Source organism: Mastomys coucha, unplaced genomic scaffold (assembly GCF_008632895.1).
Source record: "Mastomys coucha isolate ucsf_1 unplaced genomic scaffold, UCSF_Mcou_1 pScaffold16, whole genome shotgun sequence".
NCBI lineage: Eukaryota > Metazoa > Chordata > Mammalia > Rodentia > Muridae > Mastomys > Mastomys coucha.
In genome coordinates this window covers 81,551,246-81,578,330 of record NW_022196898.1, presented here as the reverse complement: position 1 = coordinate 81,578,330, position 27,085 = coordinate 81,551,246, and the positions used below count along the sequence as shown (strand labels likewise).

At 39.4% G+C, this 27,085-nt stretch overlaps 1 protein-coding gene across 7 annotated transcripts; it reads right to left on the bottom strand.

Moving 5' to 3' along the window:
- Window positions 1-1,532: 1,532 nt before the first annotated feature.
- Cxxc4 (CXXC finger protein 4) lies at window positions 1,533-27,085 on the bottom strand. 7 transcript variants are annotated; one of them, XM_031375584.1, is made up of 4 exons: window positions 26,518-27,080; window positions 26,315-26,390; window positions 22,452-23,761; window positions 1,533-5,584 (listed from the first exon to the last, which is right to left on the bottom strand). In XM_031375584.1, the coding sequence occupies exons 3-4, from the start codon at window positions 23,502-23,504 to the stop codon at window positions 5,540-5,542; spliced, it is 1,098 nt and encodes a 365-aa protein (XP_031231444.1). In that variant the 5' UTR covers window positions 23,505-23,761; window positions 26,315-26,390; window positions 26,518-27,080; the 3' UTR covers window positions 1,533-5,539. The 7 variants fall into 7 exon arrangements, with proteins under 7 accessions (XP_031231444.1, XP_031231438.1, XP_031231441.1 ...); XM_031375578.1 differs by lacking the exon at window positions 1,533-5,584 and having other exon boundaries at window positions 18,397-23,761; window positions 26,518-27,082; XM_031375581.1 differs by lacking the exons at window positions 1,533-5,584; window positions 26,315-26,390 and having other exon boundaries at window positions 18,397-23,789; window positions 26,518-27,085.

Here is a 27,085-nt window from a genome sequence, read left to right as displayed (position 1 = left end):
AGCACTCTTGGAAAGAAATAGTAAAGTGCTTCCAATTTGCAAACTGGAATACCTGAAAGACACAGTTAAGTTCACAACAACCTTGGAAGGGAAGATTTGACTGAACATGTAATTTGGTTAATACCTCACAGTACATCCAAATTAAGAAACACTAACTTGAGAACTGGTTAAATAAATAATCTAATGCAAAAAAAATCTGAGTTGTGAAGGACACAAAAGGATATTTCAAGCTACGATATCAGAACAAAATATTGGAAGCACAATTCTCAAATAAATAAGTTTTTTTTAACTATGCTACTCATACAGCACATGAAATAGATACTTAAATTGTATACACTGTGCTTGATCTGAATATTTTTCTTTATACACACACACACACACACACTATAAAAGAGAGTGGAAAAACAAATTCTACTACCTAGGACCATAAACAAAACTTTTACTAACACACTTGGAAAACCCATTTTCTATGTGTAGAAACTGTACAAGTTATCTGGCTTAATGTTACAAAAGTTAGAAGTGTTTGAAAAAGGCAGTCTCTTTCTCTCCCAACCTTTGAGTTCTTCAAACTCTTGAAGAATCATCTCATCATTTCGAATGAACCCCAGGCATCCATTTTCTTGCCAGGTTAATGTAAAGTATTATTTGCCAAATTCCAATTGAATATATTTAGCATACTTTTGTTTGAAGCCAAATATAACAAAAAAGCATAGTGACTTACCTGAGAAACTGTTGCATATTTGGGAGTTTCTCATAATTAGAAATACTGAAGTCCTCTTTCCTGTTCATCCTCTTGCCGTGTTCCATATATTTCCTATTTTAATGTTAAACCTTAACAGTGCACACGTCAGTGTAAAATACATTTATAAACTATCTTCTCTGGTGGTATTATAGTCTCTAACATGAAGTCTTTGAATAGTATCAAGTTTTGTGTGTTCCTATACCAAGAATTTCAAAGTTGTAATACCATACTCTAGCTGGGATATTTGGTGTGTGCAGTTTCAAAGGCATCTAATAAAAATAACCCTTTGTACTGAGCAGAGCTAAGACTGGGGCTCAGCACACAAGAAATGCGTAGCATGATAGACTGCAGTGTTTCAGGACAAAAAAAAAAACAAAAACAAAACAGCATAATGCATATATCCAATCAAAACCAAGAGAGTAGCCAGAGACACGATTCCATGTGTTACATTTCTTCATGTACAATGTCTTCGAGAATCATCTCTAAAGATTTTCACTCACGACAGAAAGAAGTCTTCTGTGTTTTCTATGGACAAGGAGGAGACAAAGCCCAGGCTCATTTGTTTGTCTTCAACTTAGAAAGTCTTTTAAAGTTTTCAAGAAAAAAAATCCGAAGTGTCATATTTTCTTCTTTATATAAATTATATATAGAGATGATAGATGGATAGATAGATAGAGACAGAGATATAGACAGATTGATAGATAAATAGATATGGGTGATAAATATGGATGAACAAAAAGAATAATAGCATATTTTATGAAAGATAAAAACCTTTACATCATAAACAATATTAGATTTTCAGAACTGTGTTTATTAATTGAAATTCCACAAATAAAATTTTGTCATGGAAAAATGGAGATACTTTGAATACTAAAGTCCTTTATTTAACAACACAGAAATTTCACAAAAACAACTTTACTGGGCAAATTGAAGTGATTTTTAATTTTTTTTTTTTACAGTTTTGTACATGCCCCATAAGTGATTTTTTTTAATAAATACACTGTTTTCCAAAACTGCTTTTTAAAATAACTGCACAAGCTTACATACACTTTTACACAAATATCTATTAGAAAATGTAACCGATAACTGCACAGTTCAGAACGGGAGGACACTGGGAACGGAGTACACTTGGTGGCCCATGTCCTGAAATATCTATTTGTCAATTGTGGAACGGAATCCCTCTGAACACAGTAGCTGTGTTCTACTCGCTAGGAATACAGATCTCAGTGTGAAATGCCAAATTTAATAAAAATAAAATCTGAAACATTTAGCTGTTACATGAGAACCAACTGTTTGATATCGCTATGAATCTCACCATGATCAAAGACCCACTACAGCTTTCTGCTCAACATATTTGACCCTGAATCGTGCCTTCCCTTAACTGTGTCTCTCTTTTCATTCTTTGATTACTGATACTATCAGCTTAAAGGCTTTCTGTGCTTTAGCTCTAATTGAACAGCCATGCCAGGGGTTCTGACAAAGGATGGAACATTCCATTCCTTTCATGATAACTTAATATTAATTCATAACAAGCCCATTGTCTCTCAGTCCCTGTGATTGCTTAGTAGGAAATGGAAGGTTTAGGGTTAAGCCACCAGAAGGCATTTTGCATATCTATACATTAGGGGAAGATGTTTACTATTTATGTAACATGGATGGAGTCAGTACTACATTCTGAGTGTGCCTCTGTTTGTATGAGGATAAGAGGAGTCCAACAGAAAGTCACTTTAGTCTGAAGGTCAATTAAGACTTGTCTGCATTATAGTATTCTGGAGTGCTAAGGGCCATCTGCTGAACACACTATGTGCCAATGGCCCACATGGTCTCCTGCACTCCCCTCAAGCACTGCCGGGAATGGCATCCGCTGAAGACTGGACTCTTGTGTATGTGGGCTTCTCTAGCAGCTTTAGCAACATCTGGAATGTCATTTTTAAGTTGTATACATACAACCTACAATCTGATTGCTAAATTCTAAATTTCCTTGATATGGAAAATGAGACACACAATGAGCAGCTGTTAAAAGTTATGTTTCATTTACAGTTTTGGAATAAAGAAAATGCACACACACACCTTCACTGCCCTAAGGCTACAAGTTGTCGGTACATAGATGCTTGAAAAAGAAAAGTAGAGGTAATCTAGAAGGGTCATTTCTTCACCATTACCCTACATTTTGTAAATTGAGTTTAAGGGAAAACATAAGAAGTGTGTGGCATAAGAGCAATCAGTGTCAATATGAAAATGTAAGAAAATATTAAAGAAAAAAGGTCACACTATTCATCATGATAACAAACAGATTCCTTTCACTAAAAATAAATGAACGGCCATGTGAAAAAAACACATTTACAATACACAAATTCATTGTCTTAAACCAAAAGCCAAAAACCAAACAAACAGAAAAACACATCAAGACATGCAATACCACCTTGAGTTTTTGACTTTCCATACACTGGTATGAGGTCATTACTGTGTGCCTAATACAGTCTGAAAGGAAGGTTGTTTCATTTATAATCATTTTTTTCTTAACAAAAGCAAGGGAAGCGCCCCATTCAAGTGTGAAAATAAATTTTCACGTACTCATAGTTCACTAACAAATTGTCCAAAATAAGACTAAAGTAAAATGAAAACTATAAAGAGAGAGAGACACACACAGACAGACAGACAGTGGGACAATAAAGAAATAAAGAACTCATAGACCTCTCATTGGTCCTACAGAAGAAACAGAAAGAAATTATAGCTACAAACACTCTAAGGAATACAAACAGAGGAGAAAGCTATTTCAAAAGTAATGCAGCCCATTTTACCTTCTGATGATTTCATCCCTCTCTTTAAGCATAGGCGGGTGTACTACATAATGCATTTTCCTCACAAAGGCTGCTTGACCATACTGCGGACTAAGCACTGGTATGCTAGCTAGGCAACATTCCTCCCTGGCACCTTACCCTGGCATCGTACAAACCTACTATGCTCTCATCCAGGTGACCAATGATGGTATACTTGACCTGCCTTTAGGAGAAAAAAAATGTCATCCCTCTTCCCATTCAAATCTAAAATGAGATTTTAAAAATACTCCCCTGCCAGCCTTTGAAGCCCTTTAGACTCTAGAGTCCTCGCTGCCTTACACTGCACTCTCCTGTTTTTTCCCTTCTGATTCATCTGGCTAACCTGTCTGACCCGCACAAAGAACAAAGAGGTAAGTAACATGGCAACTTGGTTATTCTATGTGTCTTTCCTAAACTACGTTGTATTCCTGAAACTGATTCTCTTAGGCTAGTTTTTAAAATAAATCAATGAAAGTGTTTGTCTTATTAGGATGGGCATCGTTTGAGATGCATGCCGGTCGGTCAAGGAAAACCAAATCTTACAGGGTGAGGCAGCTCTGGTTCAATAAAGCATCCTGGGGGTTGGGGGATGGGCTGTCTTGTTTTTATGAAATTCCTCACACTGTGGCCTTGCTTCATGAAAAGAAAGCTTCCAGTGGTAAGAAAGGGAAGGAAAGCAGTGGGTGTTCCATGAGAGACTGGGGAAGAATACTGGTCCAACTGAGAGACTAAGGAAAGGAAGATAAAGAAACAAACAAAAAAGCCTCCTTTTAACGAATGTGCTTGATTATTTTGAACTTGAAAATAAGCCCCTTATGCTTTAAAGTAGGCTTCGACGCATTTGAGCGTTGTTTTAAACCTACCCATCCCGTGTCATACAGGGAATTAAAACATTTTGAATACTCTTCTGTTTTTTTGTTTTTCTTACCCTTCCCCAAAGCAAAATAATAAACAAAAAATTAAAAAAGCTTAAAACAAACAACAAAAAAAAACTATGTATGGCTAGGAAAAAAAAAAGTGGTGTCAGGCTTGAATTTCTCTTTCTATGATCTGATAACGTTAGCCTAGAAAACACTTTCAATTGGGAAAAAAAAAGATACAACTGTTTCTGCATTTTCCAACCATTCAGCGTACTCCCCTTCCAGTACAACCCAAACAAGTCAACTACACTAAATATCTGGGGGTATACCCTCTGTACAGCTCGTTTGTAAGCAATGCAAGTGCATAACCACTACTCTAATATAGTGCTCAAAAGATTAATTGAAACCTTCATTGTAGCTTTCCCTCTTCTATCAACACAACTGAAGGTCATTGCTGGATGCCGCATTATCTTTTAGTCTTGAGACACCAGCCAACAAGTCTCTCCAGAAAGATGCATGAAAACCACCGGTGTTGTTTCTGCTTCTAAAAACAACTGGCCAAAAATAGTTAAAGCTAAAATTTATTGCTCCAGATCTGTAACTTGCAGAACCATATCTGTTGTGTACAAACTGTTAATCTCCACAGACGCTCAGACCTGATTGTCTCCTTGTGTCTAAACACACAAAATACAAGCTGCTATCTGTACAGTTTACAGTACCGAGACACATATATTTGAAAATGAAGTATAGATATGTACTTTGCAAAGATACATGATTTTACAGTCGGGGGTTACCCAAACTTATTTTTTTGTTTTTTACAGCCACTTTCAAAATAGACAACAACTTCACTAGTATAGCTAAATACATCAAAGGAAGAATCAGTGTATTGAAAGTAAATAAACTGGCCAATTCCCCAAACTTCCCAGTTATTTTTATGTCTTTTTTTGTTGTTGTTTTCTTTTCCTCTTGTTTTTTGATTTTTTTGAAGAAATCCCTATACATAAAATGAAAATAATTTCTGGATAATTTCTTCAATGGTGGACTAAGCGGTTTCTTAAAACAAGACATTAGTTTGCCCTTCATTCCCAAATGCCTTGAAAATAAGATACACTACAGCTTTAAAAGAACCATCGGAATGCTTCAGCGCTGGGAACAGGTGTTCTCTATAAAAAAAGAGCAAGAAAACAGGTTAAGCTTTCTTTCTATGTCAATATAAAATTAGATTTTTCTCCTTTACACTTCAGCAATAGTTTTAGTCAACCATACAGAACATAAGGACATACAGCAACATGTAATAAACAAGGAAATGCACAATCTTAAAATATGAAAATTAAACTATTCAGTTTAGTACTAATTGGCTGATCCTAGTGACTAAAACACATTATATACTTAAAATACATGAAATACATTCTGGGATATGTGTAGCAATTAAAGAACGTTCAAGGTATTAACCAATGGGAAGAGCAACTGGTACCTGTATGTAAATTCTGAGGATGCCTCATAAGAAACCCATGTCACTTTAAATTGATCATCTTTGTGTCTAAACATAGATGGCATAATCATATCAAGATATAAGAGATAGATCTTTCATGATCTTCATTTATCTCTCTTTTAAATTGTAAAAGATCATAACCAGCTATGCGTGCAATCTTCAATATGATACTCATAAGTCTTTTATGCAGCCAACGTGACTATGACTGAATTATTCTTCCCATTACACTAATGAGCATGTCACCTGACAGTAACCTAAAGTTTCATATACAAAGTTGCAGTACACACATACATATGCAAGCTGTGTAAGGTTAATGTCAGAGCTGACTAAAGCATTTCTTTATGGTAGCAAACTTATATGCTAAATTAATGTTGCCAACCATCCAGACACACACTTTGTGTGTGTGTGTACATACTCTTAAGATATATATTAAAACATAGTAAGATTTATTATATATGTTCTATACTAATATATTTCTTAAGAGAATGTTCATAACACTTGAATTTCCTATTAGAGTGCACATGAAAAAAATATGCTACAAATTATATTACAAAATGCTCTAATGACTGAAGTTGGCTTTGACTTACTTTCTCATACATAAGTAATTCGGTTGCCATTTTCTTTTCATAACAATGTTGATCGAAAATAAAATTCTGTATTAACCTACTACGTTATCTAAAGTCAGAGTTTCAACTTCTCTCTTTTGAGAATGTCGTTCCCATGTGCTTGTGTGTGTGTTATTGCATTTCAAGTGCCTTTCTTTGTCTTGGACCTGGACCTTATTGTTAAAATAAAGAAATTTAAATGAATAAAATAACTGTTTTGGAAGGTAGATTTCATTTGCACTATTAGCCTTAACATTTTTAAAATCTGCCCTCAAAAACATCCATAAACTTCAAATATTAAGACAAATTAATTTACTATAAGTTACATAATTCAAATTTGCACGCATACACAAAAAAATTAAATTGTACCTTCACAAAGCACAAAAAGGTCTACCACTCTCAATAAAATAAGCACCTATTTTGCTCAGTTTTGACTTCTCTTACTGATGAGTTAATCATCTTTGTTCTTTCCAGCTCACTGTGCATACTGGACCTTCATCATTCAGTTTTGTTTGTGAAAAAGTCCTTAACTCCTTTCTAAATTTAACTTTTGAATACTAAATGTAATAACTATAATTCTAGTTACATTTACTTAGTCATTACTGAAAGAACTATATAAAGCAATAAGGAACACACCCATCCTAATATCCATATTTACAAACAAGCACTCACAAGCATGTGCACACACATGAACAAACACACATACGCACATAGGTGTATGTGCACACACACGTGCATGCACACACAAATGCATGCCGTGAGCACAGGCACACACATGCAAAAACAGGAAATGAAAACTGAAATGTTCTACCAGATGCCACCTTGCTTTCTGATGCCAACTAAGAATAAATTCTATATAAGTAAGTTTATTTACATAAATGTAGTCATTTTTAACAAGATACATTAGATCCAAGTCTATCCATGCAATTATATATCTACACTCAGATTCACATATGAAAAATAAACATGTGCATATACAGTCATACATATGCACATTTGTGTGTATATGTATGACAAAGATGCCAACTTACTCCCGGATGCCAACTGGAAACAAGTTTATAAATATAGACTTATGCAGTCATGTATCTTGATACACAGATATGTTTATGAAGGTAAACAGAAAAAATACAGAGTACGTTCCTTAAATGAGATGAACTCCTTATGCCTTAGATATGCTTTTGAATCTATTTTCTAACTTTGTTCTTCCTGATCCTCATTCTGCTATTCCATGTGATTTGCAGTATTTAGTGAAAGCGAGGTTTTTAAATGCTAACACTAAGAATCCATCACACAAGAGACATGAGGGAATCAAAGCAGAGATTTCGATAGATAGTGATGTGCCCTGACACAGAATAGCATCCCCATGAAGCTGTTTTGTGATGTAACTGTACCCTGTACTGATGTCAGAAAGTACCCCAGGCAGGGGAATAGAGAAGGTAAGCAGAGAAATTTTTAAAATGGCTTTTCTTTGCATTAAGATCTTTGAAGTCATAAAACTTAAAAAAAATAAGTAAATAAAAAGGTTACTTAAGAAATCACCTAAACCACATGAGAACCGTTAGGAAAGCCACCAGTGCAATAATTAGTACAAATTATCCAATATTTACTGGAAACTTATAATTAACCTCTCAGTCTCATTTAAGGATTAAAAGGAGAGCAAAAACTCTTTAGAATTCTAGAGTCCTAGAGGCTACACAAAACTTACTTTCTACCCAGCTTTCATTAGGCTTGCCAGAAATTCATTTGAGGGTGAGGCTGAGGGATTTGCAGTCAAGCAGCTAGAAGCAACTGTTTTCATAGAAGTACTGGGTTAAATCACAGGTTTCTGATTAGTCTGCACAAATTTGGACACACATCTTCTGACTTTGTCAATAAGGAGGTCATCTTTGTAAGAGGACCGCTGTAAATTGTTTGGAGGCCCAGCACATCCACACAGGGGATTAGATGCTCTCAGCAGACACCTCCAAGTTAGATAAATTGGGAGTCTCAGCTGGAGAATCACACTCCTGCTAAGATTACTGTGACTTCCTGGATCTCAGGGATGCTTACAGGGAATAGTTACCCTGAGTGACAGGAAGACCAGATTCCCTTGGAAGAAAATAGGATGGGAAGTAACCAAGAATATTGAGGAATTGTTTAAGGCAGCCTGGCTCCCACAAGGCTTGCGGAGAAAGCTATATGTCCCAACCCCATCCCACTGTTCCTCTTCCTGACACTGCTATCAAGCATGCTGAAAAAAAAAATTCTTCGAATAGAAAATGACCTTCAGCCTGGCAGTGATGGCACATGTCTTTAATCCCAGCACTTGGGAGGGAGAGGTAGGCAGATTAATGAGTTCGAGGCCAACTTGATCTACAGAGTGAGTTCCAGGACAGCCAGGGCTATGCAGAGAAACACTGTCTCAAAAACAAACAAACAAAAAAACCAAAAACCAAAAACCAAAAAAAGAAAGAAAGAAAAAACAGAAAGGAAGAAAGAAAGAAAAAATGGCATTTTACTTTTACCCAAAAACTTACAGTAAATAGTCTCTGGCAAAATGGATTACAGTATCAATTTTTGCCAGCTCAGTAAGGAACAACAAACAAAACAGCCTCAAGTAAGGCAGAAGCCCCAAGCTCTGCTCTGAGATTCCAAAAAGGTTTCTCATTTTTGGCACTCATCAAGTGAGCGTTGTTACATGTCTTCGGGTCAAACGTTCATCTGCACGTTACTGTTGGAAGCATGTGCAGCTTAAGGAAAATTCACCTCCTGATATCAGGAAGTGGAGCATCTAAACACTGGACAAATGAGGGTGTGGAGTGTGGTCATTTAGGTCAATAGATACTGCAGAGAAATGGGAATGTGGCAGCATTTGCTACAGTGAAATATTTTAATGAAGTTACTCCTGAGGTTTCAAAGACCAAAGTCTTCCAATCTGCTCCGCTGGCGTCACCCCCACTACCATCACCAAGATGGTTAAGATGTAAAACTCAAACCTAGCTAGTGTAAACCGAAGGACACACTTTGAAACCACACTACACCGAAATGCCAAAAAACAAATCGAATGCATGGATTTCTAAATTGAGATAACGAAGGTGGCATTAGAATTTTTGACTGAGAATGATAAATACGTTGCTAATTTCTGTTAGCATTACTTTCTAAAACAGATTTCCATCAATCACCCGGGGCCTTCAAAATTTTTACTGTGAAGCAGGTGGATCTAACACAATGATTTCAAAGAATTAGAATTTGAGAATAACAGTATTCTTTCATTGATTAAAAATTAAAGTTCCATGTTATTACTGACAATGAAGGGAACCCGCATCATCAAATCAGTTTTTGATTTTTATACAGTGATGGGAAAAAATGTTTTCCAGCCAATGTCAGTGCAATTTCAGGGTGTGCAGAGCCAATGAAGCCTTGGAGACTTTCCGGGATGTCACTTTCCTGTGAATGCCACTAAATTAGACTCAGGGATGATTTAAGCCTTGAATTTTGAAATCCTTGCTACATTTAAACCTACATATTAGTACTACAATTTAAAGATGTCAATGAATCTCTGAGAACCTGCAGTGTAAATTATATAAATGAATAAGGCAAAAAGTGATAGACCCTCATTATTGTCTGTTAGCATTTGATTGTGGCTTTTTACAGTTTTAAAAAAAAGTCTCTCAACTTTAGGATTTTCTTTTTTTGAGTAAACAAAAATCAAAAGGATTCTTGATAATGAAAAATTCCTTTTTTTTTCTGATGTGATTTATAAAATATTAAGATACCATTAAACATGTTGTTTCTCCCTAGTGAGTTTCAAAATCTACTTGTAGAGGTGGGGCATGCACAATGCCATGGATTTTGCATGCACAATACCATGCACAGACACCTTAAATATGTTTACACATAAATAAAATCTTTAAATAGTTAATTATAGTTTAAAGTGATATCCAGCAAAGGGAAGCAGATTTTGTTAAAAATTTTTTTTACACTTCATTTTTAAATGTTGTACTGTAAGCAGCATAGTCTACTACTAGGCCACTAAGGAGTCCAGCTAGAGCATACCCTGTAGGTATGAGAAAACTGTGAGTTTATGACCAATGACTAATGTGATGCCTTGGAATGTACAGCTAATACATAAAAATAACCCTAGAGTAAAAAATAACTCCTAGTAAACATACGAATATGAGTATGACTTTACTTTCTAACACTTTTTTCCTTTTTGTTTAGTATTTTTAAGTCAGATGTCCAGTCTGGCCTAAAACTTCCTCAGCTTGCAGAGTGCTGGGTTTGTCACTCCCCCCACCTCTCTAGTTTTAAAATACACCTCTCTCTCTTCTTCAGGCTTGTCAATATACCTGTTGTATACATATACATATGCATACATATACATATATGTAATGCACAACATATCAGATGCATTTCCCCCATAATTGATTCCTTTAGCAGATAACTATTTGACATAAGGAAGCCTTATTTTGATCAATATTTAGATGTAAGTAAAAATAAGTATAGTATTACCACAGACTGGTAATATCTAAAGGAGGACACATACTAAATACAGAACCAGTGACTGGAAGGTGCGTTCCCCCTTCCTGGCTTCTAATGACATCTGACATTATAAAGTGACACTCGGGTTCCTCTGATTGATGGTGAAGGGCTAGCTAGAACATTTTCAGGCTCTGTTCTCTGTTGGTCGGCAGTGGCTCCTGTTATTCTCTCTACCATACCACCCTCACTACCATCACCAAGATGGTAAGACGTAGTAGGCACACCTAACTGTAAACAGGAGGACACACTTATAAACCACACTACAAGGGAAATAAGTGTATGTTGAGGTAGAGCCAGTTAGGGAAACGAGGCTAAGATGTATACTTGGGGAGAGATGGAGTCAGAGGGAAGAAAAAATGACACATGGACACCATGAACCCAAAGCACGTGTACTTTCTGTCCCTAATATCTAATGCAAACAACTTTTTTAGACATGAATCTTGATACATGCTACATATAGTTACATGTGGTTAAAAAAATACTTGAAACCACAACAGCCCATCAGATGAGTAAGCTCATTTTTGTGACATATATGACTATTTTAGTAATTAAAATGTTCTTGGACAGAAAAAGAAAGTCACTCTGATAACAGTAGCAACAGGCTATAGAGAAATAAGAAATTTTTTTCAGTGACCCACAGTTTTCAAGAGTATTTTACAAAAATGATTCCATATGATAGTTTTAATCTGATGTGTAAACAGGAGTATAAGAGTAACATTGAGACTGAAACTGTAAAATTTACTGGCCATGGTGGTGTGCACCTGTCATCTCGGGACTTTGGAAGTACAGCCAAGAGGAGCAAGGTGATCTCAAGCTACAGTGAGGCAACCTGGGCTACATAAAGCTATGTATCACAAAAATAAATATTTAAAAATTAGGTTAATGAAATATAAGCTAAACTGTTAATAATTTAAATGTACCGAATGTTATTTATATATCTGCAAGCTTGTATCAGAGTATAGGTACATATAAATATATCCAGCTTTAGGATCTGAGTATATTTCTGCTCTATCCCTCTCTCTTCCCCTGTCTCTGTCTCTGTCTCTTCCTCTAAATATTTATAATTCAATCTCTCCCTGATGCTGCCTTGCTAATTCCTGTCTGCAATATTGTCTCTAGGTGAAAATAGCTACTAAAATGATTAAGTTGTTTAATAATTTTGAAACTTGGGATAAACTTTGCTACAACCGTGAGTTTCTATCAAGTTTACCACTCTTTTATTGAACACAAGAAGAGATATTTACGCAACCATGAGAAAACTGAAGATTACTTATAGTACTTCTCAAAGCTAGACTTGAATAGACTTTAATTTTATTAAAATAAAACCCAGCAGTTACAATTATGATCCATAATCGGTCTTACTTCTGGTAGTTCTCATTCCTATAGACATGGAGACTGGAGAAAAAAATTGATATTATATAAAGGTGTCATCTTCTTTTGATCCAGGTCACTGACTTGTAAATTGTTCAACATGTCCTCTGGTAACACTCAGCCACTGAGAGAGACCCAGCCCAGAACCCCCTAAGGGCTTTATGCTCCTAAATTGACCAGAGAAATTTAGAGAACATTTTTCTAAGTAGTTCCATTAATTAGATATCATCAGCAACGCACATTGCTTGGCTTGAACCCTGCTCCGAGGAACAGCTGTACCTCCCAACACTCTCTCCTTTCTCTTTGCCCCATCTCCCTTGCGTTGCTTTCAACTTAGAATTGCCAATACAAGGAATGTTCACAATTTTTCATTGACCTCTTTGTCTTCCTTAGTATTTTTAAAATAAAAAAAACTCTGAAAGCAACAATTAATTTAATTAAACTTTTTGTTTTACACACACCCTCAATCACTGAGAGTATATTTGGGTTCTCTTACACTAAGATGATACGCATATGAAGGATTCCACTCCCTTGACATCAGAGGATCACCGCATCCCACAATGCTCCAGTCTATAAGGTTCAAATTCACCCTCAGGAAATTTTCATGGGATTTTCTACATATTTGTGCAAACATAGTCTCTTAAAATAAAACAACAATGCTATTGTTTTAGCCATAGGATGGGTTTATAATGCATAGTGAGCAATGATCTTTTCACCGTTGTTCTGCAATCTTTTCCATATGCTCAATTCAATATTCTTCCAGAAACTTTTCTTATGACTACCTTAAAGTTATGGTCATATCTTTGATTGCTTGGTTGTTTATAAGTAACCAAGTTTAGCTAAACACTATCATTAGTTAATTTTGAGGATTCATCTTCTCACCTTGGCCTTCCTGTATTTCTAACTGAATAGCTGAATTTCATCCTTAAAGAGAAAATTGAAACAGGAAAAGAAAGGAAAGGAGAAGAGAGAGAGGGAAGGCTGGAGAGAATTCAGCAAAGGCAAGGAAAAGCTAAGCTTAGCTCATCTCCCTGGAACTAATTTTGCCATTGTGGTGAGTGAAGGTAAAGAAGTCTGACTGGTTCTAGTGGGCCTGATCCCAGATCCATCTGAGACATCTTACATCGCACAGACTGTAAGACATTAACAACTGCTATTCATTTCTGATTTGAGCAGACTCAAGAGTGACCTAGAGCTCAATGCTTTCCCAGTCTGCAGCATCCTGTAGCCTGCATGTGCTCCCTCCTCTGTACATCCTGTGTTTCTTCTAATTCAGAGCCTATAACATATACCTCAAAATACAGCAAAAAATCTTAATATGACAAGAAGCACCACACACAGTAGCACTGCAGTTACCACGTCCCTGTGTCCCTTATCCAGTATGGAGGACAAAACTAAGGTGAACCTTGTCCGCAAGGGTGCAGTTGCTTCTTGAGTTGTCTAAAAATGGTCAATTCTCCAATTTATAATTATTTCATTTCTTAGATGGCAATTGAACATAAGAAGAAGTAACTAAGAACCTTGGATAAAGGACTAAGACCTTGAGTTAGAGAATCATAGAGGTACTGTTGGAAAGAAGGGAACGTGTTTCCTTCAAACTGGATACACTGTAGCTGTATGTAACATATCCATGTGTCTACTGAAGTTGCATTTAATCATTAGAAAGTAGCAGCTCCTGCCTTAGCTGAGCCTAGTTTACCAAGTGTTTTATCACACTCTTACCAGCTCTATGAATGCACCACACCGGCAGAAGCCTATCTTAGAAGCGAGACATGCTGCTTATAGAACATGTACATTTTACTCATCTTACTAAAAAAAAAATGTTCAAATATAATTTCCCTCCTCGCTATAGACGTGTTCAGTTGTGTTATTGCTATTGCTAACATTTTCCAAGGTTTATTTGAAAGTAGCCAATGACTTCACATTTTACACACACACCTAAAGCAGGAAAACCATCACTTAGCAGCAGTACTTGCCTGTGGTACATCCACATATTTTCTTCTCTGTCCTACTTTATTCCACTTTCTCGTGTCCTCTGGAGAAGCCAATGCAATGATTTCATGGACCTCTTGTATACTAGCCCTGTATTAGTCTAACAACCTCTCATCAGCAGCCTGAAAAACTCAGCATCAATCTCAACTGAACTCCACATCATATTCAAATCCATATTCATGTGAAGAGACACCCAGAAGGGGAACCCAGAGAGAAGCCACATGCAAAATGATTCCCAACGCTACACCATGCAGCCTGGCAGCAGATAGAAAACGTATTTCTTTGGGTACGGAAACAAGGCAGCACTCTCTATTTTGTTTTCTGTGATCTAAAAGTAAAATGCAGACTTAAGACTTAATAAAAGTTTTGCAACTGACTTTTCACCAACCTATGCCTCATACTGGATCCTTTCCCTTATTTAGACTCCATCAAAATCATCACTTAGCCTATAGAATCATTTCCACAGTATAGTCATTTCCCAGCACAATAATTTCTTAACCACTGATGTACCATCACTAATTACCACCAGTTCCACTGAGTTGCACTTCGGTGGTTTTCTTCCTTAAAGAAAGTTATTTCAGCACCATCGACTTTAGGAAGCTTTAGAGAAAATACATCTTTTTCAGAATTTGCCAGATTTGCTGAAATCCACAGAACTGCCCATCACTCTTCTTGCTCTACAGTCACCTGCCACGGTCTCTCCTCATCCGACTTGATCTCTATCCCTCGGATGCTTCTATCAATCATCCAGTTATGGTCTGCTATGCTGAGCAAGGATTAGCACTTTCAGCAGAGTTTTCTCCCTGTTCAACACTTTCAGCAACTTCTTAGACTGCCCTCTAAGATATAAATCACATGTAGATAAGACTCAAATGGGACCTAGTTTTCTACTAATCCTGGAAGTGTTTTAGCTGTACTCTGGAATTGTACTACCAAGTGTTTCCAAGGTATACGTCAAAATAACCTCAGCTGGGACACAGACCGAGCGCTCCCCCACCCGCTTCCCCCCCCCTCACCAATTAAGAATTCACTCAGCATGAAACTGAAAGTTTCCTTTTGTCCTGTTTTCCCATCTGCACACTTTCAAACTTCTGGAAGGATGAAGTGATCCAGGTTCCATCTTGACAAATGTCCTTCTAGATAGTGTTTAGCATCCTAATATTTTTTAACTCAAAAAGATGAAACACTTCTGTAGTTTGAATCCCACTTCTTTAAGGGCCTCACACTTTTTCCTCAAAAATCATCTTTGACTGTCTCACATCTATACTAAACGGATGCCTGTATCGTCTACCTAAGGAATGTTTACTAATATATACATTTCAATTTTCCAACACTAAATGTTTTCTCTAGCTGGTATTTATAGAAAGCATTTAGCCTTTTCCTCACATTGAGTCTCCTGAACTAAGTCACATAGAGAAGAAGTCTCTCGTCTAATATCTTAAGCATTGCATGAGATAGGGGATGCTTTTTCATAGATTCTCTATGTGACAACATGGCCCTGATGCACCTTTTTAACTAAAAATGAAGAAGAAAGAAAATGGGAAAGAAAGAAAGAGACAGAGAGAGACAGAGAGAAGAAAGGCAGGCAGGCAGGCCAAGAAACTAGTATATTATTTCCTGAATATAATTTATATTTGATTTTACATGAAATAAATACAAGATGAATATGACTTACATGAAAAAGTAACTGTTTTGCCACTAGGAGGAAATTGCATGAAAACAGTTGTGATAGATACTAAGAAAAATGGGGAGAAGAGCCAGCAAGCTTGAGCTCAGACCTATTTATGTATTCTCAAGCTCCTAAAGGAGACTAAGACACGGGCTGTAAATTTCACAAAGAAAAAAAAAAAACTCCTTATAATGCTTTAACTTAGAGCTAACAAGCCTGCTAGGATCCCTCCAACCCCCGCAGAGCTAAGTACTCGACATTATTAAATATCTGTCACATGTGAAGTGTGACACAGCATAACTCAATAGAAAACAGAAAACACACTGCTGGCTGGAGGGAGGGTTTTCAGTGACCCAGCAGAATAACTCAGTCTTTGGGCAGGTGTCTTTGCAAAGGATAGAACAAGATACGACTTGTGTATCTTGTATCAGTGTATAAAATCACTGCCATTCCCCTCCACGAGTACTATGGAACTCCCAAGGATACCAGAGCAATGCCAAATAATAAATATAAGATAGGCATAACCAGTGAAGTGGAGCTGAAGGAACAAAATTATGCACACATATACCCACAGCACTTTCAGCCTCACTAGGCTTCCAGACTCCTCTGCTTCTTCCATCCAGACCATCTAATGTCTTTCCCAGTGTCCAAGAAACCCACTTCCAAACACCACCCTGTACAAAGTGTTCTGAGTTCACTTCTGCTTTCATAAATTAATTTATCAATAGGAGAAAATTTTAATATTTTAATACATGCTAATTTCAACTTATTACTTTACCTAGATATTGCTGTATGTCTTAATCAGGACTTTTTTAGTATTTTGTATAATGTAAAAATTGAAACGCACCTGGCTTATGTGAAATGCACTGGATAGGACACCATATTATTAAAGTTTTTCAATGCAATATTGAAGTAAATTGTTTTCTGGTAAAGGTGAAATATATATTCAGATCATATAATAGGTCTTCAGAGGACCTGTGACTTCTTCAAAATACATTTGATCCTAATCCTAGGAAGTATTAAAATAAGTAAATGTTTAACTCCATATACAAAATGAAGGTTTCAGGGCTCACGGTAGTTACTGTGTCCAGTTTCCAATATGGTGGAAAATGTACTTGGAGAAAATATGGTGCCCTCTCTATCTTCTGTGCAGAGCTTTTAAATCCAGTCTCACAGATCATTTTGCCAAACACTCTACATCAGTCTCTAAGTCTGACTCTGTGAAACCCTGACATTCCATCCCAAAGAAAAACTTTTATGACCTTCATCGCTAAATAAACATCCCCTTCTTCTCCAAATACCTGTATCCAATTAAGCTGGAGCCTAAAGTTTAATTTTTGTTTTTGTTTTTGTTTTTTTGTTTTGTTTCTTCGAGACAGGGTTTCTCTGTGTAGCCCTGGCTGTCCTGGATCTCACTCTGTAGACTAGGCTGGCCTCAAACTCAGAAATCTGCCTGCCTCTGCCTCCCAAGTCCTGGGATTAAAGGCATGTGCCACCACTGTCTGGCAAGTTTAATGGTTTTTAATTTTTTCTCATTGTCTTTCTGAATTTTGTCTTGTCTTTGGCTTGTCTTTTGTTTGATGATATCTAAGTTTCAAATAAATATCCTATATTTGGTACATAGATTACTTTTCAATTTTATTTCACTACTTCTAATTGCCACATAAAATACTGGTTAGATTTTTCCATGCTATATAGATGGATGAGACTATCAGTTTCATTTAAGAAGCAAAAAATATATCTTACTTTCATGAGCAACTATATTTTTAACTAACAGATGGAGTTGTATGGATTTATTATGTACAACTTGAGCTCAGGTGCATATTAAATCAACATCCACTCCTTTGGACTGAATCTAGTGATGGGCAGAGCGGCTCATCAGGTAGTTCAGTGTCTTCATGATGAAATTGCCTTATATCTGTGACCAAACTTTTCTGAGCTCTTTCCCTTATTGTTTATAGACTCTGGGTCTTCCCGCTAGATTATCACTTTGTTACATTCTAATATGACAAAAAAAGTTTCAGTTTATGTGGAGTTTATTGAAAAACATTTCCCTCCTATAGAGGGAGAGAATATGCCTAGTCCCCCAGGGACTTAATGAGCAGGGGGTGGAGAAGTGACCACCCAGAAGGGAGCTTCACCCACAAAGAGAGAAGGGGAAAGTGAAATGTGGAGAGGGCTTCTGGGGGGCTGGGAGGAGAGGAAGGGCTGATATTGGGTTGTAAAGTGAATAAATAAATTTTTTAAATGTCCTACTAAAATGTTTTAATTGCTAAACTGAAAACCCAATTTGAAATTACAACATGAAATGACAAACTGATAAGGTTTCAACTTAAAATATGCAAGATTTATTATATCTCATCTATGCATATATACTTTTTTTAACAACCCATTAAACTTCAAAAACCTTTCGAAGTGTTCAGTTATTTGCTATTTTTCTACAGCTATGAACTGGATAGTGACACATCTACTTTAGATGTGGGCTACAAATTAATTTTCTTAGCAGGCAACCATCATTCTGCACAAATTATAGACACAATGCTTTGTCCAGAATTTCACAACTGCCATTGGTTGGGGGCCCTTAGAACTTAAAAAGTATATGTAGCATCTCTCTCCACTTCTAAAACACTTTTCCAAATCAAGTTATCTGGCTTCACTTGATATCAGAATTTTTTTTTTAAATCAAATCCTTTAGAATCTCAAGCTAGCTTCTGGAAACATTATTGGAGGCTGGTGCATCGACACACTTCCTATTTTTTAAGTGAGAGAAAAGAGAAAGAAAAACATAAGCACTCTTTTTACTGTTTCTTTTTTTTTCTCCAATATTCCCATCTCTTCTCTGTAAAGTTGTGGCAGGGAAGAGAGCAGGTGTGGGGGCAGGGAAACCTCCCAGAGGCAGAGCTTCACTAATGCAATTCCATAAATCAACTAATGGGAGAGAAGCCAGATCTGTGTGGTCTCTAATGCTGTCCCACAGAGATCAATCATGTCACCTGAACAATGTTCAGGGACTAAGAGGCCGGGCTTGCCCATGGGACTTTTTCCCTTGAGTTACATTAGATCGTGATATTTTAAAAAGTTAAATCTTTGTATCGGGGAAAAAAAATAATGGTTGTGTATATACAATCTGAAGGATTACCTCTGCTAGAGACACAAGCATTAACTTAATATCATAATAATCTCCTACATGGTCATATTTTAAATACATCTAAGAACAAAATGTTAATTAAGGACATACGTTCTTAAAAGTAAGTTCTGTCCCACAGGAGCACAACAAATTTGTATCAACTGCTTTTAACAATTAGTGGTTATTTGTTAATGTAGTGATTGATGAAGGGGCAATGACATATGCAAATACACAGCACCCAGAACAGAGAGCACACACTGTTCCATGGGTGTCGCTGGGTATTGCCATACTGAATGTCAACATGGAGTGGATTTTATAAACATGAGTTGCTCTTAAAATGAGACTAAGCAGGCGAAGGCCACATTTAAAGGTAGGCTAGGAAAGGGGGCTCAAGAGAATATGGGCACAATTCCCAGCACATCCCTGTGCATCTTTCTTAATCTTGGTTTACACAGCCTAAAAGCAATCTGACTATGCCTCTGGTCTCTGAGATAAGAACAGGTTAAAGGGAAGGTGGGCACATAGGTTTGGAGTGCTGAGTAAAATGAGTTGATAGTAGTATGCCGATGTAAACTACTCATGTGTCTAAAAGCTAAAGCCAGAAGTATTAGCTACTCAGATTATGGCTGAAATCCAACTCCTGGACTTCAGACAAGAGTCCAGCCAGTCTCAAAAACATCTCTTGAGATAAGGATGGACCAAATTAGAGACAGAAAAGGAGATCAGCAGGGCAACTTTTCAGCTTTGGGCCAATTGTTTAAGATCTGCAACCCTGGAAGTTATACATAAAGTAAGTTTGCTACAAGTGTAGCCTTAGGGTCCATGTGGGTTTGAGATCGTCACACTGCAATTGTTTTATTCAGGACCTGGATAGGCACTCAGACAAGTTAGAAAACTTTTTTTCTTTTGTTCTGCCGAGTAGTATTTCATGAGTTATCATGGCCCTGAACTGTAACCATGCCCTGGTAGGTAGAAAGAACTCAGGAAAGCACCAGCAGTGGGGAACATGCATCCTCTCACTCACTCCCCACCTTCTGCAGGACTACAACGTTCTGTGCATGCTCATTTTCAGAGACAAAAATGATTGTATGAGGCTTGGAACTATAAACAAAAATTTTGAAAAGTTTTAAGGAAATCATTAAAAGAGAGACAGAGAAGAAATATATGAAGCCAGTTTAAATGAACACACCAGCCTAGAAACATGGCTGAAAGACTATTTGAACTCATAGCAAACTCCTCTGGAGTGGTTACTGACTGACTAGATGGGTATCACTCAGTTCTCCTCTCCACTGCATCCCCTACAAGGGGGTACAGGTGGCACCCGTGACTATAGCTAAAGCTGAGGTGTAACAATGCCAGTGGTGTACTATATACAATGCCAAAACTATAACTCTACAGACTACTTTTCAAAGAGAAAACAGAAGCCATACTATCCTGTTCGCTAGGCATTCATAGGAAACCTCCACATCAAAAGCTACATTTTAATTTCCCATGGTCTTCCAGACCAGAAGAAGTTATAGTGAATTACACCCCAACAGAGAGTTCAAAAGTTGTTATTATTATTATTATTATTATTATTGTTATTATGATGATGATGATGATGATGATGATTTTCCATCTGAGAGAATACATACACCTGCACTGTAGCTGCTGATATCTTTGCTTGGCCAGAGTTGCCCACAGGAAGAACAATGAAGTATTCTGCGATACAATTAAAGTTCCCAAGAAGACCTGGTTTCTTTATCAGGAGGAATACATGCAATGTGGTGATGGAACTGTAGTCTCTATGCTTCTAACTTTGGAAATCCCAGTCCCTTGGCCTTGATTTGTACCAAGATGATCCATCTTCTTCGTAGTCAAAACACAAGCAAGGTAGCAAGATCTTTAACTTTTATGTTTATTCTGTTAAGTCTCCAATTCTCAGTGATTCAAAGAAAGCATCCCTAGGCCATGTTCCTGATTTTTAAAAGAATGTGCAAGTAAGTATTCCTCAGGACAGATTGTGACAGCCACTCTCAACATACAGTCTAGTCCCCAGAACCTTCCCTAACCCTAAATCCAATGCCCTGTCTCACATTTGCACAAGCAGCTAACCAGCTTCTTTCCTCTCTAGATTACATCATAGGCTGTGATTGCCTGTCCATATTTCCTTTCTGAAAGCCACCAAAACAATATACCTGTAATTTTGCATTTTTCCTCCTGTGTTTCCATTAGGCTACCATATAAAATGTCCATCACATACATCAATCTTAATTTGAAATGCAATTAAAAGCCTAATGTTACCATTATTTTAATGAATGATGTCTGTTTTAAAGACCTCTAGGAAAAGCAAACTATCTTTACCAAACATGGCACCAACCACAACCTTCCTATGCTTAGAGTAATTTTACAACCACAAAATGGTTACTTTGTCAGATACTGAACCTAAGGGAAATATAAAATCTAAAACAACAACAAAAAACAACAGTTTTCCTGGAACTACATAAATTATTTTAAAAATGAGTTCCCCATTAGCTACACAAGTAAATATCATTTTATTCAAAGTCACATCTCAAAAATGGCTGGTAACTATCAGCTCTCTATACTCTGCTGGCTCAAAAATTATCAGGAAGGCAAAAACTAAAACAGGAAACAAAAACATTCTGTTAGGCTCAAGAGAAGATTATTCTCGAAGAGGATAAAAAAAAACCCCTTTGAATTCAGGCATTTCAACACACATGCATACCCACATACACACACACACACATACACACACACACACACAAAAAGATGGTATATACACATATGTATGCATATACTGTAAGTTGTGTTCCACATGTGTAGTGTTATGTCTGGGCCTTTAGTAAGTCCATATATATGTATATATGAATGATAAATATGTTCAATATTTTGGGTAGAGCTTTTTGTTTTGGGGTTTTCCTGATGAAACAGTTTATAACAGCAAGGGAAAATATTAAGCATACTCAGATGCAAAACTTCAGATTCTTAGACCAAATGCATTTTTTTCCAGAGATAGAAAAAGGAGGGGCACTCTAGCTGAAGGGCGGTTCCGAGTGAAGTGAGGCTCAGAGGGTGGTATAGAGGCCGTGTCCTCTGCAAACCACCTATGTCAGTATGTTTCAACCTGCAAGAAGCTTCAGAAAAGGGGATGCTGCGTCTTGAATCCAGACAAGAAACCCTGTGGGGGAGAGGGCAGGGGAGTGAGGAGGGAGGGGGCGGCAAGACTGGGAAACAAGAAATCATCTCCTCTGACCTCTAGCGAAGTGCCAGGTTTTTTCTTTAGCTCTTCACATTTTCTAAATTTGCAGATCTGGTGTCCCGTTTTGCGGTTCCTGCAACTGCTGCAGACGCCACAGTTGATGAGCCTCTTGCAGGGCACGCAGACCCCACACCTTTTCCTCTTCTTCTTGGCCGGGTTGGCTCCGCCAGCTCCCCCCGAGGAGGACGAGGAGGAGGAGGAATGATTCTGCGGGCAGTCTGCCAGATTGGCAATTTGAAACGCACTGTCTGTGACGGCTGCTGAGGCTGCGGCGGGGGAGTGAAGGGCTGTCATGACGATGACCCCTGGAGGTAATGAGATGCCCCCTAAAGCCGGGATAGCAGAAAAAGTCCCCACCCGCTCGGGGAGATTCATTATCTCTGCTTCAGCAGCGCCGCATTTGAGCTTGTTCATGCATTCCCCCGCCAAAGGTCTGCAGTGTTCGGGGGATAAGGTGGAGAGGAAATTAGTATTTGCCATTTGCAACGACGGCTCTGGCGGACAGCCAGCCTTCCCCAGCCGCTGGGAGTCGTTCCGGTGGTGCATGCTGGTCCTGCCGCCGCCGCCGCCGCCAGCTCCACCGCTGCCACCGCCGCCGCCGCCACCGCCACCGCCGGCGGCGGGGAGGATCGCCGAGGAGGAGGCGGAGGAGGAGGCGGCGGCCGAGGAGGATTTCCTGCCGGCCCCGCCGCCCCCACCCCCGCCCCCACCGCCTCCGCCGCCGCCCCCGCTGCCCCAGAGCATCGCGGTGGCGGCGGCGGTGGCCGCGTTGTCGCAGTTCCACGGGGACATGCCGATGCGCGCGGCGGCCGCGGCGGCGGCGGCGCTGCTAGGGAAGATGGGGGTGGTGATGCGCGCGATCTTGGCTGCCTGCGGGAAGGCGCCCCCGTTGGTCTTGTAGAAGGAGGTGGCAAAGGAGCGGTAACGCTCCATCTCCGAGTTGTAATCCACAAGGCTGTTCAGGGCCCCCTCGGGCAGGTGGCTTTCCTTGGGCAAGCCCGGGGCCTCCGGGCTCGGCCCGGGCTCCACGCAGACATTGGTGTTCATGGTGCAGGGGGGAAAGAAGGGGTGCAGGGTGGAAGTGGGGACCGCCTGGTCCGACACCTGGGTGGGAAAGGGGGAGAGGTGGGGGGGAGGGAAGCGGGTGATGGTGGGGTCGGGGTACGGGCCGGGCCGTGCAGGAAAGTGGGATCCGGGTTGGGAGAGCAAGGTGAGGGCTGCTCTAGTCCTCTCTGGGGCGCATGTCCACAGACGGTGAATTTCCAGGCAGCGTCTTCCTTTGCATTATCCTCCAACTGTTACAACTAAAATAAAGAAAGTCATTCCAACGAGCTGCACGAGGAGAAAAATTAAAAATAAATAAACAGCCGCCCTCGCTACCCCACCGCAGACACCACAGAAAAGCTCCCACGTTCTCCAGTCGGGTCGTTTGCATAACAATCATCAAGACGTGACCCCCTGCCCCCCCCAACACTCCCAAGCCCCGCTCCCTCCCTTCCTCCCCGCAGCACACCACACAGCTCCTCCCCTCTCCCCCCTATTCTTGTAACCCTCCTGAGAAAAAAATGTATTAATAGCTAGAGTACCCAGGGAAAGAGGAAAGACGGGGGTGACAAATGCCGAGGGAAAAGGGCAATTGGAGTGCTAAAGACATGCAAATCAGGGGTGGGAGGGCGATACTACCTATAAGCAGAGGGCATTTAAACATTATGAAATGTGTGAACAAGTGCTGCCTGAGCATGCAAATGCTGTAAAGTAGAAACAGCAATGGCCCTATGAGGAAAACGAACCGGAAATTAGCAAATGAAGTACTGAGAAAGTCTACAATACATCCGAGCATAAACTGTAAGCAAACACAATACAACTGAGAGCTACGAGACTGCCCACATACAATCTGAACCAAAGAGACAGGGATAAAAAAAAAAAAGAACTACCAGCTGCCACAGTGTCCTTCTGTGTCTGCTGTCATTAGTTTGAATCCCAGCACAGCTGGCTCTGTTAGGGTCTTAATTCAATGGACCAAGGACAGGTCTCAATTGTACAAGCCATTTGGTGGCAGGGGCAAGAAGGTGGTGTATTACTCGTTTTAAAAAGGGAGGAGAGAAAGAAAGATTGGATATAGGTAGGTAGGTAGATGGATGAATGGATTGATAGGTATAAATATATAGATAGATCTCAAATACAAGCAATGTCCCAGGCTCAGAACTAAGTGTCTACTGTTCCTACAAGAGTACTCCCAATCATTTCTAATGCAGATTGCTGTGTATTCCCAAGAAAAGAGGAAAGCAGGGGAGTTTTTAAAAAAAAATCATTCACCAGCACTGATTTTTGCATAAAGAGAAGGGAGATTCCCTTCAGGTGATGTTTATCCAAAGAAACATTAATATGATTTTTTTCCCCTTTTGCTATTTTTTAAGAGGAAAGTTTAATGCTAACTGGGTATTTGCATTTCTCTCTCTCTGCTTACAGGCCATCATTAACCTTTAGGAAGAGGGACTTTGCTTGTTTATTACAGGTGAGAGGTATATCATAGCCTTTTAAGAATTAAAGCAAAGATAGAAAATATATATTCACCTTACAAAAACAGTTTCTTTGTTTCCCTTTTTTTCTTTTTCTTTTTTTTCTTTCTTTCTTTTTTTTTCTTTTATTTTACCAGAGTACCTTTCTCTGGCATCTTTTGAAGCCTAGAGATTGGTGTGGAAGGTGGAGTTCAGGGAATTAAAACTGAGGGCCTAGTAGTCTCTGTCTCAAAATTTCAGAGCTTCAAATGCATATCAATTATAGTAATTATGCTTATAATTAGATTAATGAACCACTATGTCCAAACACCAAATTCGGAAAACTTCAAGGTCTACTGATGAGGCACCCTAAAAAATATGGGTTTATGTAAACAAATCCCTATTAGGCAAAGTAAATCAAGATAAGGAACCTCCCTCCGGCTGGATTAGAAGCTAGCAGGCCTCCTTCAATCACAGCAAGTCCCTAATCACTCAGGAGCCACCTCTGTGGTTTCGCATTAGGGAAAACTGCTCCCTTCTGAGGCCTGGTGACAATACAAAGGTGCCCCCAAGCCCCCTAGCTAAATACTCCTGACACTTGGCAGGGTTTGGGAGAAAGACACAGTAAAAATACACACACAGCTTCAGTTTCTGAGAATCACATTGAAGATGCAAGATCATAATACCTGCTAGTCACTAGAAACTAGTTCCGCCAACCATGCAATGGGTATCATCCCACTGAGTGGAGGGACACTAACATTTTAGTCTTTTGACCTTGTTCCAAATAAAGAAGGGATTTAATATCCCCTTTTTTCAGAGTCTTAGCATGGTGTTTCCAAACAAGCTGTCCTTGCTTCTCCAATTGCTCCCCCCCTCCCCCCTTCCCTCCTCTAGGTTCAATGCCACCAGAAACTGTAGAAAATGACTGTGCCCAGCATCAGGTCATTATTGTTTAATCAATGCATCCCTGGAGCTTGAAAAAAGGCACCTAAGCCACAGCTATTGTTTGGCTTTTTTTTTTTTTTTAGCAACAAAATAAAACACACACCAATAACTATAGTTCTAATGCCAAAGCTAAATTAAACATCCATACTTCATGATCCTGCTTTGCCTCTGAACAATGTGACTGTACATGCCTAATACTGTATGTCTGATCTACCAGAGACATGGAGATCAAAGGTCATATTTAACATTCAGGAGGAGGGGCCGATGCAGATTAATTAATTAATTAATACAGTCACGGTTTTTATTGCTGGAGACCAGCATTAATCTACTTTTACAATCCCACCGGACAGCAAACATTTAAGAGAGAAAGGGGGGGTGGGGGGAGCCAGAGGAAGAGAAAGAACAATCACTTACCAGTCTCTTTTTATTTGGGGAGCCTTAGAATTTGCAGACGTTGCCAGTCTGCCTTTAATTAGTTGCACATCACCCCCTAACACAAAGAAACACAAATCCAGATGTGTCTTGGCAGCTCCCAATTACAACTTTAATACTTGTAAACAAACTGTTGGGAATGGGGGGGGGTGGGGTAAATAAATATGCGGATGAAAAAAGAATACCTGTAAATGGCTTTTTTTTCTTGTTGCAGAGAGGAGGAGGAGATGGTGTTAGTGGAGGGGGTGGAAGGAGGAGGAGGTGGGGGTGGAGAGGAAAGCGCCGAGTGTGAGCGTGTGTGGGAGAGCGCGGGGCTGTTGTCGGTGGTCTCTGCTCTTCCCAGCGCGTTGCTCCCGGTCCGTCTCCAGTCGCTGTGTGCGAGGGAGGGAGGGAGGGAGCCGGGGAGTCTCTCTCTCTCTCTCTCTCTAGCTCTCTCTCTCTTTCTCACCCTCCCCCCCCCCTCGCTCTGTTTGTGTGTGTGCGTGTGTGCGGTGGCTGGGGGAGGGGAGCGCGGAGAAAGGCGAGGGAGGCGGTGCGGAGCCGGGGGCGGGGGCGGGCCGAGGCGCCGAGGTGAGCAGGACGCAGGGCGCGGACACCTCCCGATGATTGGCTGCAAATTACACGGGGAACAAGAGGCGCACGCGGGCCAGCGCTCCTTTTCACAAATCCCCAGCTCGCCGGCGCGGCCACGTTTCCCGGCTCGCCCGCCGCCCCGCCAGCCCCCGGCGCGGCGGAGGATTTGCTTTTTCTTTT

What these genes read in the sequence shown, in the direction of transcription:
- Cxxc4 (XM_031375581.1), bottom strand. Translation starts at nt 23,504, where the DNA reads ATGAACACCAATGTCTGCGTGGAGCCCGGGCCGAGCCCGGAGGCCCCG.